At 36.7% G+C, this 14,975-nt stretch overlaps 1 protein-coding gene across 2 annotated transcripts in view; it reads left to right on the forward strand.

Moving 5' to 3' along the window:
• The first annotated feature begins 6,768 nt into the window (after positions 1 to 6,768).
• The window catches only part of LOC145293835 (GRIP1-associated protein 1-like), a 690,744-nt gene continuing 682,537 nt past the window's right edge, over positions 6,769 to 14,975 (forward strand). For both annotated transcript variants that reach the window (XM_080140492.1, XM_080140494.1), the window contains exon 1: positions 6,769 to 7,159. In XM_080140492.1, the coding sequence (XP_079996618.1) occupies positions 7,118 to 7,159 (42 nt within the window). In that variant the 5' untranslated portion in view covers positions 6,769 to 7,117. The remainder of the gene's footprint in view (positions 7,160 to 14,975) is intronic.

Consider the following 14,975-nt stretch of genomic DNA (forward strand, 5'->3'; position numbering starts at 1 on the left):
CAAGAGCGACAGACGTCAGTGTTAGCCGTGATCGTCTAGAGGTTAGGACCCCACGTTGTGGCCATGCTAACCTAGGTTCGAATCCTGGTCACAGCATTGACATTTTGTACATATTTTACAGTCCAAAATCTGAAGAATTATTTGTTTTTATAACATTGTTTTTTGACGTCGTACTTGCTGATAGGTTACTCTTATAACAATTTTGATCAACTGAGATAAAGATTTCGTGGTTTCATTAACGCTGGTGGGTTACTGTTTAAAGAAAAAACCTTAACGTTCACCTCAAATATTCAGCGTCCAAGAAATATAAGCCACTGGCAAACTGGAACGTCTGTGAGCATCCGGTGTATTATTTGGAGCTGTCCCTTTTGAGAGAAGTTCCGTGTTCGAAGTGGTCTGTCTACATTGGGTATATAGTGTTTAAAACTTGTTATTACACGTAATCCTATTTAATTATGGAGTTAGCTAAAAAGCGATGGGTCACTGCACTTCTCCGTGTAAAGAGCAGTCGATTGATGCTTGAACTGTTGTCAGAGACCGTTCGTACACCGAGATACATCATCTCAAAAGAAAGAAGAAAGCAGAAGAAGAAAGAAGAAAGAAGAACAATTGGCCATTTTTGTACCCTTTTTTTTTTTGCTCTCTTTTGACATTTTAACCAACGTTCTGACACTCGCTGGATTCGTAAGACGCTTCTCTGTAAGAATATGTGCTTTTTGAAACTTATAAGTTGATTTTAGTTGAGATTTGGATAGTTTTGTTTTCTAGGCGTATATAGGCGTGTACGGGCCATCCCTATATAGAGAGTGCTACCACCTCTCTGATATAAAATAATCGGAGAGAGCGAAAAAAAAAGACCAAACGGCTTTTTTAAAAAAAAATAAAAAGGCTAAATTCACGAAATTTGGCCTAAAATGGGTAATCACTGATCGATCTTCACTTACTACAACGTTGCATTAGAAACTGATCAATCCATATTTAAATATTGACTTTTTCTTTTCTTTTTTTTTTTAATAATCTGGTAGACGAGTATCCATTCAATAATAATCCTTTGAAAAACAAAATAAAAAAAAACGAAATTTTTTTTTATTTTTATATATATATATATATATATATATATATATATATATATATATATATATATATATATAGAGAGAGAGAGAGAGAGAGAGAGAGAGAGAGAGAGAGAGCTCTTTCAGGCCCGCCAAGTTTTCTTGAATCTTACTTAATAAACCTAAAAAACTAAACATTTTTGATTAAGAAGTGAAAAAGACAGAAAAAGTAGAAATAAGTCGAACGGGCGGAGAAGAAAGCACCACCGCTACCGAAAAAACAGGCACAATTATTTACATCATCAACATTCTGATCCCCATCTGGCATCAATTGAAATGAATGGCTCTCGTCTTCAGGAGGCCTCAAGTTTTGAAAAGCTTCTGGGCTTGACCTTTACTCCTGATCTGAAATGGAACACGTACATCAAATCTGTTGCCAAGGCCGCTGGAAAAATGGTGGGATCCTTCTATCGATCCAGTAGATATCTCACTGCTGATGCAATTTTCTATCTATATAAGAGCCAGGTACGTCCAAGGATGGAGTACTGTTGCTACATCTAGGCAGGAGCTGCTAGAAAGGACTTGTCCTGCCTTGATAGAGTTCAAAATAGACCTCGTAGCCTCGTAGATGTCCTTTTCTCTTCCCTGCAACCTCTATCTCTCAGAAGAGATATTGCGAGTTTGTCTCTGCTTTATCGTTATTTTCATGGCAAGTGCTCGACTGAGCTTCAATCTATGGTCCCCCCTCGCAAAACTTTCACAAGAAACACTCGTCTAGCTGTAAACACTATCAATAATTCCCCCCACTCTTTATCTGTGCCTAAACCTAAACGTAGATTCCATGAACAAAGCTTTTTGATTAGAACTGCACGCCTGTGGAATTGTCTTCCGTTTTCCTGCTTTCCGGTTGACTACAATATGGTTGTCTTCAAGTCTAACGTAAATAAGTTCTTGATGAGCCGTTCCATATAAGTTATCAAATTTAACAAATTTTCATTACTAATGATTATTATATTGTCCAATTTCTACTGTACACTCTTTAACCCTTATCCTTGAGTGGCCTCTTGGCCTTGATAATGAGTTGATACCTATGAAAAAAAAAAAAGAAAAAGTCCAATGTGAACAAGTTCTAATTGAATCGTCCCCCTAAGTAATCCAAGTTTCAAAATTCCCACTGTTTACTATGCTAAAATCACAATGACTAATGTATACCTATTAACCCTTATCCTCGAGTGGCCTCTGGGCCTTGATAAGTGGTGACACCCTTTAAAAAAAAAAAAAAAAAAAAATTAACCGTGATAAATTCTCCGTCTTGTTTTGGAGTTAGATATTTTTTTTTACATTAGGTCCACCCCCCACACATTTCTTTAAAATGACGACTTTTCGAGGTTTTCGACTATGCTGAATTGGAAAGTTTCCTTTAAATTTCGCAGAGACAAGAAAGTTTTCGAGATATAAAACCTGTATTATGCTCTGTAATTCACTGGCGGACATGTTTCTGTGTGTGCGCGATAAATAAATCTATATACATTTTTTACATTAGGTCCACTTCCACAATTTTCTTTAAAAATCAAAGAACGGCTTTCAGAATAAACACCCCCTCAACCTTCATATGTAAAGAACGGCTTTCAGAATAAACACCCCTCCCAACCTCCCTATATTAAGAACAAAATACGAAAAAAAAACCCCAAAAAACTTCCACGGATTAATATTGGAGGGGAAACTATCTTCAAGTACTATCCTAAACTGGGAATGGGACAAAGGACTTATACTAAGTAGATATTAATAAGTCCCTCTTACCTTTTTTTTTTTAATGGAGTGTAGATAATACAGTGGATGTGTTATCGGCAGCTCCAGTTAACTCTCGCTTCTCCTTTTTTGTCCCCCAGTCCTCATTTCCAATGAGTGATGTTTCTGACAAAGGGTGAAGAAAAATCTGTTTCCCAGGTCGGTAGTACTTTGTGAACAGTAGTCTGAGATGCCGGAAATTTTCTGTTCCTATGTCTATATTTGCGGCCATGTCACTAGTAAGGGTGCTGGAGGTAAACATTTTCATCTGGGCTGATGTTAACCGCCTGATAGTCAGGGACCCGAACCTTGGCTAACCACTAAGGAGGTTGTCCTATCAGCAGGTGCAAAGTACTGGGGCTGCTGTATTGCCATTTGGTGAATGGATTCTGGACCATGCAGTAGTCTCTGGTGGGGCCTCTCGATGCCATACTAGTGGGTAATTGTTACGGCTTTACCTTATCATGTGCTACAAAAAAAAAAAAAAAATTCCCGTCTTTTCTCTCTTACTTTCCCTCTCTGTACTGCTCTTACCAAGTATGCTGACCTGTTCCACAAATCCCAAAATCCTCAACATGAATATCTCCAAAAAAAGAAAACACGAATAAACCTAGAACCCCATGCTCCAACGTAGACCCCTACTACCATGTCTACTTCTCCAACATTAGGTGTCTACGTTCCAACCTTCCAGAGGTTGAAACCCAATTACAGGAGACAAAACCAGGCATATTTTTTCTAAGCAAAACTGGAATAGGGCCGACCACCTCCCTAGATGAGTTCTTAATTAATGGATACTCTAACTTAACATCTAAATCTGACCCCCGAGATCGCCATGGACATGGAATATGTGCCTACATTAAAGATGGCTTCCCGTGTGGCAGCGATATATCCAGAGAGGACCCTAGCTTACCTTATATGTGCTTCTGAGTGGCACTAGCTTACACCACCGCATTTATATTTGTCCTCTATCGCCCCCACAACAGCGGAGTTACTATCTTTAAGAGTATATCGGAGAAAATTGACCACATCTTGTCTGCTCATTCCGCGGCTAACATTCACATTTGCGGTGACTTCAACGTCCACAATGTTGAATGGCTGACCCACTCAAATAAGACTGACGATGAAGGGAGGTTCTGTCATGATTTTGCCATTGTCCATGACCTCACTCAGATTGTTCGCGAGCCCACCCGTGTACCCGATACGACCGGTCAGTACGCAAGCCTTCTAGACCTTTTTCTCTCCACCTCCCCGGAGTTATGCTCATGTGCCATTCTATCTGCTCTGAGATCCTCCGACCACTCCGTTGTATCAGTTAAGATAAAAATGAAATATAATAATTCTACAGATGTACCTCTCCACCGTACTGTATACCGATACTCTATGGCTGACTGGGATAACTTCTGTACATTCATATCTGATCTACCTCTCCATTCTATGTTTAAAAAGGATGTGTTCTCTATAGTATCAGACCTGACCGAATGGTTACTTGTTGGCATAGACCAATTCATACCATCCAAAAAGTTCCAACAAAAACCTAACAGCCAGCCATGGTTTTCCCCTGAATGTGCTGCTGCCATCACACATAGAAATCACTTTTTCGATAGCTACTAACGTAATAGATGCACTGGGACTAAAGCTACTTTCAGGACCGCCAGCAACCACACTAAAAGAGTAATAAAAAATGCAAGAGAGCTATATGCTCAATCCGTTAAATCCAAAGTAGCTGAGCAGCGGCTTGGTTCCCACCAGTTCTGGCAAATAGCAAATAGGATCCTGAACAGAAGCGTGCGTTCTATCCCAACCATTATCAATCGTCCAGAGGTCATCTCGTCAGCATCCGAGAAGGCCAGACTATTTGCCAAGAACTTTGCAGCAAATTCTACCCTATGCGACGAAGGCCATCAACTCCCCGTATTTCCTCCTACAACATACAACACGCTAGGTAACATACAAATATCTGTGCGTGAGATCGCCAAGGTAATCAAGAACCTTGATTCCAGTAAAGCAACTGGCCCTGACGGTATTCCAATTATAGTATTAAAAAAGCTACAACCAGAAATTGCCCCCATACTTACCAAATTGTTTAAGCGTTGCCTTAAGGAGAAGTGCTTTCCAACACCCTGGAAAACCTCATCAGTATGCTCTGTATTTAAGAATTCAGGTGATAAGTCATCTCCCTCTCAATACAGACCAATAAGTCTCCTGAGTGTCATGAGTAAGTTGCTGGAAGCCATATTAAATAAAGAAGTAGTCAACCACCTCAGCAGAAATAACCTTCTTAGTGACATGCACATGGCTTCCGTTTTGCTAGATCTACAGCAGATGTGCTAACAGTTATATTACATAGAATTAGCGAATCTCTCGACAAAGGCTTCATTTCTAGGGCAATTGCTCTTGACATATCAAAGGCCTTCGATAAGGTATGGCATAAAGGCCTACTTCACAAGATTTCCAACTACGGTATAACTGGAAATGTTTTCTCTATCATTAAATCATTTCTCTCTGATAGGCTCATAAGAGTAGTGGTTGATGGGCAGAAATCAGAGGCCCACAGTATTAATGCTGGAGTCCCTCAGGGGTCCATCCTGGGCCCAACTCTCTTCTTGATCTACATCAATGATCTCCCAAAACACATACTAAAATCATTCGTTGACATCTATGCTCATGACACGACTATCTATGGCAACACATCAAAGGCCGTAAATGGCAACGATCTCTCTGATTCTCTCTCCTTAGATCTTGAGCGCATAGTTCAGTGGGGGAGGAGGTGGCTGGTTACCTTTAATGCATCTAAGACCAAGCTTCTATCATTACATCATAAACGCTCTGATCCCCATCTGGCATCGATTGAAATGAATGGCTCTTGTCTAGGGGAGGCCCCATGTTTTGATAAGCTTCTGGGTTTGACCTTTACTGCTGATATGAAATGGAACACATACATCAAGTCTGTGGCCAGGGTCGCTGGGAAAATGGTGGGATCCTTCTACCGCTCCAGAAGATATCTCACTAATGATGCAATTCTCTATCTGTATAAAAGCCAAGTACGTCCAAGGATGGAGTACTGCTGCCACATCTGAGCAGGAGCTGCTTAAAACAGTCTATCCTGCCTGGACAGAGCACAAAATAGACTTCGTGGCTTGGTGGGGGATGACCTTTTCTCTTCCTCGCAACCTCTCTCCCACAGAAGAGACGTTGCAAGCTTATCTCTGTTTTATCGTTATTTCCATGGCAAGTGCTCGTCTGAGCTCCATTCTCTGGTCCTCCACCGCCAATCTTTCACGAAAAACACCCGACTAGTTGAAACCACTGTCAATAATTTTCCCCACTCTTTATCCGTGCCTAAATCAAAACGTAGATTCCATGAACAAAGCTTCTTTCTTAGAACTGTACGGCTGTGAAACTTTCTGCCGCTTGCCTGTTCCCCCCGCCCCCGAATTCAACTTGGATGTCTTCAAGTCCAACACAAACAAATTCCTGATGAACCGCCCCCTTAAGTTATGACACCTATCAAATCCCCAATACTAACTATTACTACGATACTATCCCACTGATTAGTGTACACACAATGACCCTTATCCCCGAGTGGCTCCTGGGCCTTGATAAGCGGTGCGGTGACCCCCATGTAAAAAAAATGAAAAAATAAACACCCCCAATCTTTCATGTTAAAAACTGTGAGGTGAACCTAATGTAAAAATTTACATCTTCAATATCACAAATAAATAAAAAATATGTTATTTGAGAGAAATATCGCAAACCCACCGTAAAACAATTTCCAACCACACATTAATGTATTACTCTGTTTACGCTACTGAACAAACCAGATGCGTGGCGTGATTATGTACGCTGACGACTGTTTAGTATCAGTAAGTAGACGCCTCAATCAAGCGTTAATGTAGTAGCAGCAGCAACAGTAATGGTTGTCTGCCTCAATCTAGCATTAGCCTAGTGGCGGCAGCAGCAGTAATGGTTATATGCCTCAATCTAGTGTTAGCGTAGTGGCAGTAGCAATTGCAATGGTTGTCTGTCTCAATGTAGTGTCACTCAATACACGAGTCAAAAAGGCACACTCTTCCTAATCTCTAACTGGTAGTTGTTTTGAAGAAAGAAAAGGAGGTGGTAAATCTCCTCTCGTATTCCCTCTTCTCTCTCATGAGGATTTTGTACCAACTGAAGGAAGTGGACATTTTTATAAATATTATTTAGTTATTTTTTTTTCCGTAAATGTAACTCGGTTGAGGACTATTTCCAACTGACACTGCTTGCGTCACGTTTTTGTCATGGCGTCGGCCTTGTCAGAGGAAGAGTTCCATCGAATGCAGGTAAGTAGCGACAGTCATTATTCGTTTTATTAAAAAAAAAGTCTTTTGTAATAAAAAAAGAATACCTACTATATATATATATATATATATATATATATATATATATATATATATATATATATATATAATGTTAATTTCCTTCTTTCAATGCGTTTTTAGCTCTTTGATCGTGTCCGTGTGTATTATTTATTTATTTTTCTTATCAATTCTACTTTTACGTTTAAGGGTGACGATTCCAGTTTGGTATTTATTTCAAGTACGGGTGGACAAAATGGGCAAAAAAATTAATCGAATATGATTTTTATCATAAAATTATGATTCCGAATTTATTGAAATGATGACTGATAATTTGAAATATTCAGTCTATTTTTCTCAATGCAGATTTGAATATTTCGACACATGTCAGACGTTACATCGGCCAAAACGTAGCGGAGACAATAATCAAGTTTAGTTAATTTAAGTTAATTGTCATTCGATTCACATTTTCTCATTCTACATCTGTAATATTTGTGTATAAAATCATTGCTGTATATATTTTTTTTTTGTTTACACTCCCCGGACACTCACCTCATACCTTATTAAATTTTCAATTGAATCTTGTGCTCTAGCTTTACGGAGGAAATGCTGATGTCACCTGCGGCGACTGTTACTTCCAATGATGTAAACTTGCGCTTCTTTTGGTGTCAGGATGACATCGCATAGAGTGGGATTGGTTCTGTGCAAAGCTTTTCCTTACATAAAAAACTTCATACACAATTATTATTTGAAGTAAACAATCAACCAATGCAATGCAATGCTTGAATAACACAATTATGCAAGCGTCAGATTTTTATTTTTTAAATTTTGTTCTTTCTGCTCTTCCGTACTTTTCAAAATTACTCGTTTGTTTTTTTCGAGAAATTATTACTGTTGTAAACAAATGAATTCTTTCTATCATTTTTTTCTATTTCGTTCTAATGATTTCTAAAACAAATGTTTTTTTTTTTTAGTTTCTTTTTGTTTTTGAAACGTTGAGATTTTCTTTTCTATTGGTGTTTGTTTTTCTTTAGAAAAAAAAAATGGGGAAAAATAAAAAAAAGGCGTCTCTTCAATTTATGTTATTTGATTTTAAATATTTTTTTTAAAGGAAACTAAAATCATTTAAAAACAAAATTAAAATAATTTGTTCACAGTGAATCTGAAATTTTCCGTCAGTAATTATTTCATTCATGTTTTTCTTCTGCTAAAATTATTCAATGAATTTTTATAACTGACTTCAAATTTGATGAAAACAAATTTTCAGTAATTTGTTGTTATCCGTTTTGATTGATTTATGAAATTCGTACAGTGAGTACATTCTAATTCGCATAGATTTAGTAGATTAAATTGGTATCTGATTCATTGTTTATTTGATTAAGCCTGTGTTCCTTTGGTATTTAAGAGATATATATAATCAGCTGAATGTTTGTCCGACGAATGATTTGAATTAAAAACTCAAATGTAATGGAATTTTCGTAATGCATCAATTTTGTAAAGACGAAGGAAATCTTGCCAGATTTTATTTTAGTAAAATATCATTAATAAAACAATGTTTTTATTAAAAAATAAGGAAACAATGTTTTAAAAACATTGTTTCCTTATTTTTTAATAGTGGATTATTTCATTCAAAGATTTTACCTAAGAGTATTAATATTAAATAATTTTCGATAAAGGACAAATAAAAAAAAATAAATCTCCCACACAACTCTGAAAAATAAAAATGAAATTGTTTTTTTTTTTATTTATTTGCCGCCATTTCTTATTTTAATAATTCAATCACCTATTTCAGTATTAAAAAATAAAAATAAATAAATAAAAAATAAAATTTAAAATAGAGTTGAAATTCTCGTTTAATGTTTCTAAAACCTAAAATAATAACAAATCGTGTTGGTTCAAATTCTGTAGAAGTACTGCTATTTTTTATTAACCTATTTTTATTTGTTAAAAAAAACTTTATAAAAAATCGTGCATTTGTAGGACCCTAAATCACCCTCTCTCGGAAAAAGAAAATTCTACTTTTTTTAGGCGTTTACGCGTAAACACCGTGATATATACTTCAAATTCAGTTTTTGCATATAAATTTAACGTAAAATTACAATCGCTTTCCTGATCATTGATTAGCGTTTTAATGACATGCTATTAACCAAAATATTATTTCCAAAGTTTTGCAGAGTGTTCCTCGTAATCGCTTAAAGAAGTAGAATCTCAGTTTTGATATTGGTGAGATTGGGAGATTGTGATTTAACTGGGAGTTAACTACAGTAACACAAACACACATGTGGCAGATTCAGTTTTTGAATATATATTTGGTAGGTGTACAATGTTCGGCTTTTTAAAAATATTATGCATACTACTTGCATTACTATTTATGGTTCTTGTTATATCCACGTTTTGGCCGATGTTACCTCCAATCTTTCTCAGGAGGTTACGTCGGTCAAAACGTGAAATACAACCAAAATGAAAGTTCCAATACTACAAATTTGGTAGATTTCAAAATAGCATTTTTATTTCTATTATTTCGTTCGTATAAAGTGAATTTAATGTAATCTTTTTCATTTTTTAATGAATGAGAATAGACAAACAACAAAACGAATGGAAAACAAAAATATTTCTAAGTAGAAATGAAAACGTGTCAAGATGTCAACAATGTCTTTCTCTTTTTTTACCGACTGTTATGGTTTTCTTCTGCAAATATTTGTAACTACGATGATGTGAATTCTAAATATGACTTCTTCTAAGCAGTGCTTTTTGCTTCATAAAGAAAATCATTTAAAAAAATGTCCATTTTTGAATATTTGGACGAAAAAAATATTTAATGTTTTAATATTTAAATGAGCAAAATTCTAAACAAAATTATTAACTAAAAATAAAACTATTTTTATTCATCTTTTGACATTTTTGCATTGTTGATGTAATTATTTTCAGTTATGCGAACATTTTTTGTTTTGTAAATTTCACGCAACACGAATCTAAAATATTTCGCATTTTCGAAAAATAATAAGTTGCTTTAAGCAACTTATCATTTTTAATTTTAAATGTTCACTTTAAATACAATAATTTACGCAAATTAAATGTCCGCGTGACTGGAAAAAACTAACACCAGGAAACAATAATAAAAATAAAACGACGATGCAACAGTCTAAATATATCAGTAAAAATTAGGTACGTGTAGCAAAATGAATGCCGATGCTCAAAATGCATAAACATTTTGACCTCTCCCTTCACTTAAAAATCCACCAAAATTCAGGAAATCGATAAAATTTAATGATTTTTTTCAGTATTTATTAATTAATGATTACATAATATAGGGAATCAATGAATTCTTTTTAAAATCTGAATTAAAATTCATTATTTTGTGTAAACAAAAACACTTTTATTAAAGTTATAGCTTTAGGTCTAAGACATTTTACTGTTTTTTTTTTTTTTTTTTTTTTTTTTTTAAATTTTCTTATTTGTTTGTTTAAGCTGGCGATGGGTTATCCTACCGAATGCCAAACGTTCACCCGCTATCTTATATGTTCCAATTGAGATATTTTTTAAAAGATTTTGAGCATCCATTTAAGTGCAATTGTTTGAATCTCTCTTGCACTTGGTACACCGGGTATATTTGCCAGGTAGATTTTGAAATTCTTTTTAATGAGTCCAGTTGCTCCTATAATTGCTGGAATTATAAAGATATTATTAAGATTCAAGTTTCTTCTCATGTCGTACATACCTTTGTAGTTTGTTATCTTTTCCCTCTCAGCATCGTTGTGGACACTAATTTCTACTAAGTCTGATTTTTTCCCTCCTTCTTATATCAATATGTCAGGTTTAATAGCTCCGTTTTCAAGATACGTAGCTGTAAGAATTGCATAGTGGATGGTCTATGAATATATAAAGGTAGTGTCAAATGTAAAGCCTCCTATTTTTTTAAAAACTAAAACAGTTGAAGAGCTACAAAGACGGAAGTGATACCATTAAAAACGAGCGACCTTTTGTGCTCCAGAATTTATTTTTCTATATAGTTACCATCGTTCTCAATGCAATTTTGCCAGGAATTCAATGACGCACCTCTGCTTCTGACGTACATTTATCAAAGAAGTCTCACACCGTCAACATAGAGATGAAACTTTCAAGTCATGAATGCATAAGTTCAGTCATCATAACAATGCAATTTGCAATTCCCTCAGATCCGTTAAGGTGAAATAAAAAATAGAAGGCATTACTTTTGGAATGCCACTCGTATATCTCTACTATTATAGAAAAGGAACTTTGTGTGTGTAAAGTTTGTTTCCTGTTATGAAAACAAAACGAGAGATTCCGTCTAATCTTTTATTCAATTGAGAATCTTACTATTCCTTTACTTGACAAGCGGAAATGTACAGCTTTTATAGCTTGGATTATCAAAGAGGAGATAATCCATATTCACAACATTCTCACCCACCAAATTTCTCATTGATAGCAAAGAAAGTCCCTTAAATGTTCAGGCTCTCCATGAGCTCACAGTGGCTGCCTTGGCATAATTCAGGGTCGGAGTACTCAAACAGGGAGGCTCTTTAGTGCAAGCCTATCTGTGGGCTCTAAAATGCCTCTCTCCAAAATGTTTCCTTCTCAGAGGAGCAGGCCGTTTCACGTCAGAGTCAGTCTCTGGATGAACACTTTTTTCGGTGCTAGTCTTTCATCTGTCAGGGATTCAGGTGTTGGCCCATTCGAAGTATCTGACAGAACCCCAACAGTGACAGTGTCATTAGACTATGTGTCAGGAGCAATCTCAGTGCTATGATCTTCCGGAGGGTCTTCAGTGTCATGGGGAGTTGGTTTGTCCTCAGAAGCTGTCCACAGTCCTGCTACGTCTCCGGCACGTGCAAGATCTCTGAGAGACACATTAGATTCTCTACCATATGCATGTTGTACTTGAGCATACTGGGGGTTCGCCTCTATGAGCTCTACCTTGTCTACCAAGGGATCATTCTTGGTGTAACATGCATGTTGTCTTAGAAACACAGTATTGGGTTGAGAGAGCTAAGATGGAAGAGAAGCTCTTCCTGAACTCTGTCGCTGAAAAACTTTTGTGTGGGGTGGCATTTGTGGCGGTACACAATAGGGATTGAATGGCGTATAATGTGACAAAAAGGAGATTTTCCCAATTATCAATGGAACATCCGTTATTTGATGCAGCCAATTGAACAAACTGTTCAATCCAAATAATGCCATTATATCTTTCGCATTGGCCGTTACTCTTAGGCTTGTAGGGACTTGTCCGGCTTATGGCTACTGTTCGTTCCTGTAGAAATTGTCGAAGCTGCTCTGACATGAAATATAATTGATATATTTGCAGTAGCCGATATGATATAATTGCAGTAGCCGATATGTCTGAGCAGGGAAGGCAAAAGGAAACCGTGAATATTCGTCGACAAGAGTTAATATATATCAATTCCTTGTTTTGCTTCGTAGCGGTCCTTTAAAATAAAGATTGAGTCTTTCAAACGGTTGTGCTGCTTTTATTAAAATGCCAGTTTTGGGTTTATAAAACCGAGACTTTATTTCAGCACACATTGGCAGCAGGAATTTGTAATTGTTTTTACCTCCTGCACTGAGAAAAGCAAGTTTCTACACCTCGCAGCATGAACCATTCGAGTAATGCCCATGTGACAGAGATTGTTATGTAATGTTCGGAGTTCATCCCCCACTTGATGCAGTACAGCATACTCTTGACAGTTTATCAGCTGTTAAGTTCTCCTTACCGGGTCAGTAACTAACATCGAAAGAGAAACAAAATAGTTCAATTCTCCACCTCGCTATTTTCTACTTCTTTATTTTGCTTGTAGTCTTAGAGTTGAACATAAAAGCAACTGATTTTTGGTCAGTAAAAGTTTAACGTGGCGTCTGATCAAGTAGTGCCGCCATTTTCTTAATGCCTCGACTATGGCGTAGGCTTCCTTTTTAACTGCAGGGTGTGGTCGTTCAGCCCGTGAGAGGATCCTTAAAAAAAGGCTACAGGATGATCAACTTGTCTTAAAGAAGTAGCAATAGCACAGTCTGACGCATCTGTTTCAACAACCAGAGGAATATTTTGGTCTAATGTTGTAATTGTTGATTTCGCAATATCCTTTTTCAGTCCTTTAATGCCTCAATGGCTTGACGGGACAGAGTAAACGTCTTTACTTGTGTTAATGGATGTATTTTTTCTGAGAATTATGCAATCCATTGGGAGTAGTGAGCAAACCTGTCCTAGCACGTCGAAGCAAAGGCTAATTATGAGGAACGGCATCTGGAGTAAAGGTTTCAATCGATTTGCGTCCAGTACTGTAAAAACTTTGCTTATGGTATACCCCAGTAGGTTTATTTGTCGTTTAGGGTAAGGTATTTGTCGATGCCGGACATGAACCATCTGAGATTTTTGTCATGTTCCTTTTTATTATGGCCACATACTGTAACATTGTCAGTGTATGCAAATGTGCCTTCCAGTTTGCAATCCATTATGATTTAGTTGACTATCCTTTGGAAGCTGGCTATCCTACTCGTAACACCAAAAGGAATCCTGCAAGATTGATATAGTCGACTGTTTGACTCAAAAGCTGTGTATAGCTTGTCTCTAGGTCTAATAGCTATCTGATGGCATGTGCTTTTCAAGTCCAGAGTGCTAAACATACAGTATTTGGCTATTTCACCTCTCATTTCATTTATCATGGGTAGTGGAAAGGCGTCCAAAAGAATAAATCTATTTATGGTTTAGGAGTAATCTATAACCATTCTCTTTTTATGGTTTTCAGAAGTGATTATAACTACCTCAGCCCTCCAGAGTGATTTACATTATACCCTCCTTGAATAGTCTTTTTATCTCAGAGTCAATGAATTTTTTATTATTATCAGAAAAATGTCTGCTTTTCACTGCTATGGGTTTCAGTTTTCAGTTAGGTTTTTCGAAAAGTAACGGGTACTGAATTTTTGTTGTCACCAATCCACAAATTTTCAATGCAGGTATTGAACCACCAAATGGAATATCAATCTGTAAGTGCTGCTGCAAAAAAATCGTGTCCCAGTATTATTTCGCAACAAAGGTTGCAGATTATTTAGTGGTTTTATAAGAGACGTCATTATATAGTAAGTCTACCAAACAATAACCACTTACATTGTTACCCTACTTGGGGAGGGGACAAAATACAATTTGTTGGTTTTTATCTAGCTTTCTTTGATAAAATTTTCTGAGCTCCCAGTATCGAGCAGAGCACTCGTAGATCTGTTAATTTTTACTTTTACAAAAGTTTTTGAAAGGCAGTCAGGGAAGGCGGCTAAAGTTGCAGATGTATTTTGACGAATGGCTTTGTATAGGGTTTTAGAAGACTTGTATACCTTTAAAAACTGACCTAGTTTTCCACATTTATGACAACGAGTATCTCTGGCAGGGCATGAAACTTGTACATGTTTAGATATGCTGCAAAAATAGCAGGTGTCCCTTTTTAAAGCAGCAGTGACTGATTGTTCTTGAAGCTTCATTAGACCATCGTCATGAGGGGGGGCAGTAGGAACAGGTGGGTTTAGTGTGGCGCCTACTGTGTCTAACTGTAAATAAGAACTAGACTTCTGTATAGCACATTTGAAGGTATTGGCTTGCTTGTAAGCTATTCTAAGTGTAAGGGTCTTATTCTCAAGAAAACGTCTTACCTGAGCATTACATTAGTCGTTAATGAAGGCATCCAAAATGTGTTGCATCATTGGGCAGAAGTTACAATCTTTGCTCAGTGTCTGAAGGCTCTTACGGAAATGATCCAATATTTTACCTGATTCTTGTTGGCAAGTAGGTGTCTAGAAAATA

This window comes from Euprymna scolopes, chromosome 15 (genome assembly GCF_053919585.1).
Source record: "Euprymna scolopes isolate OS-2025 chromosome 15, ASM5391958v1, whole genome shotgun sequence".
NCBI classification, from domain to species: Eukaryota; Metazoa; Mollusca; class Cephalopoda; order Sepiida; family Sepiolidae; genus Euprymna; species Euprymna scolopes.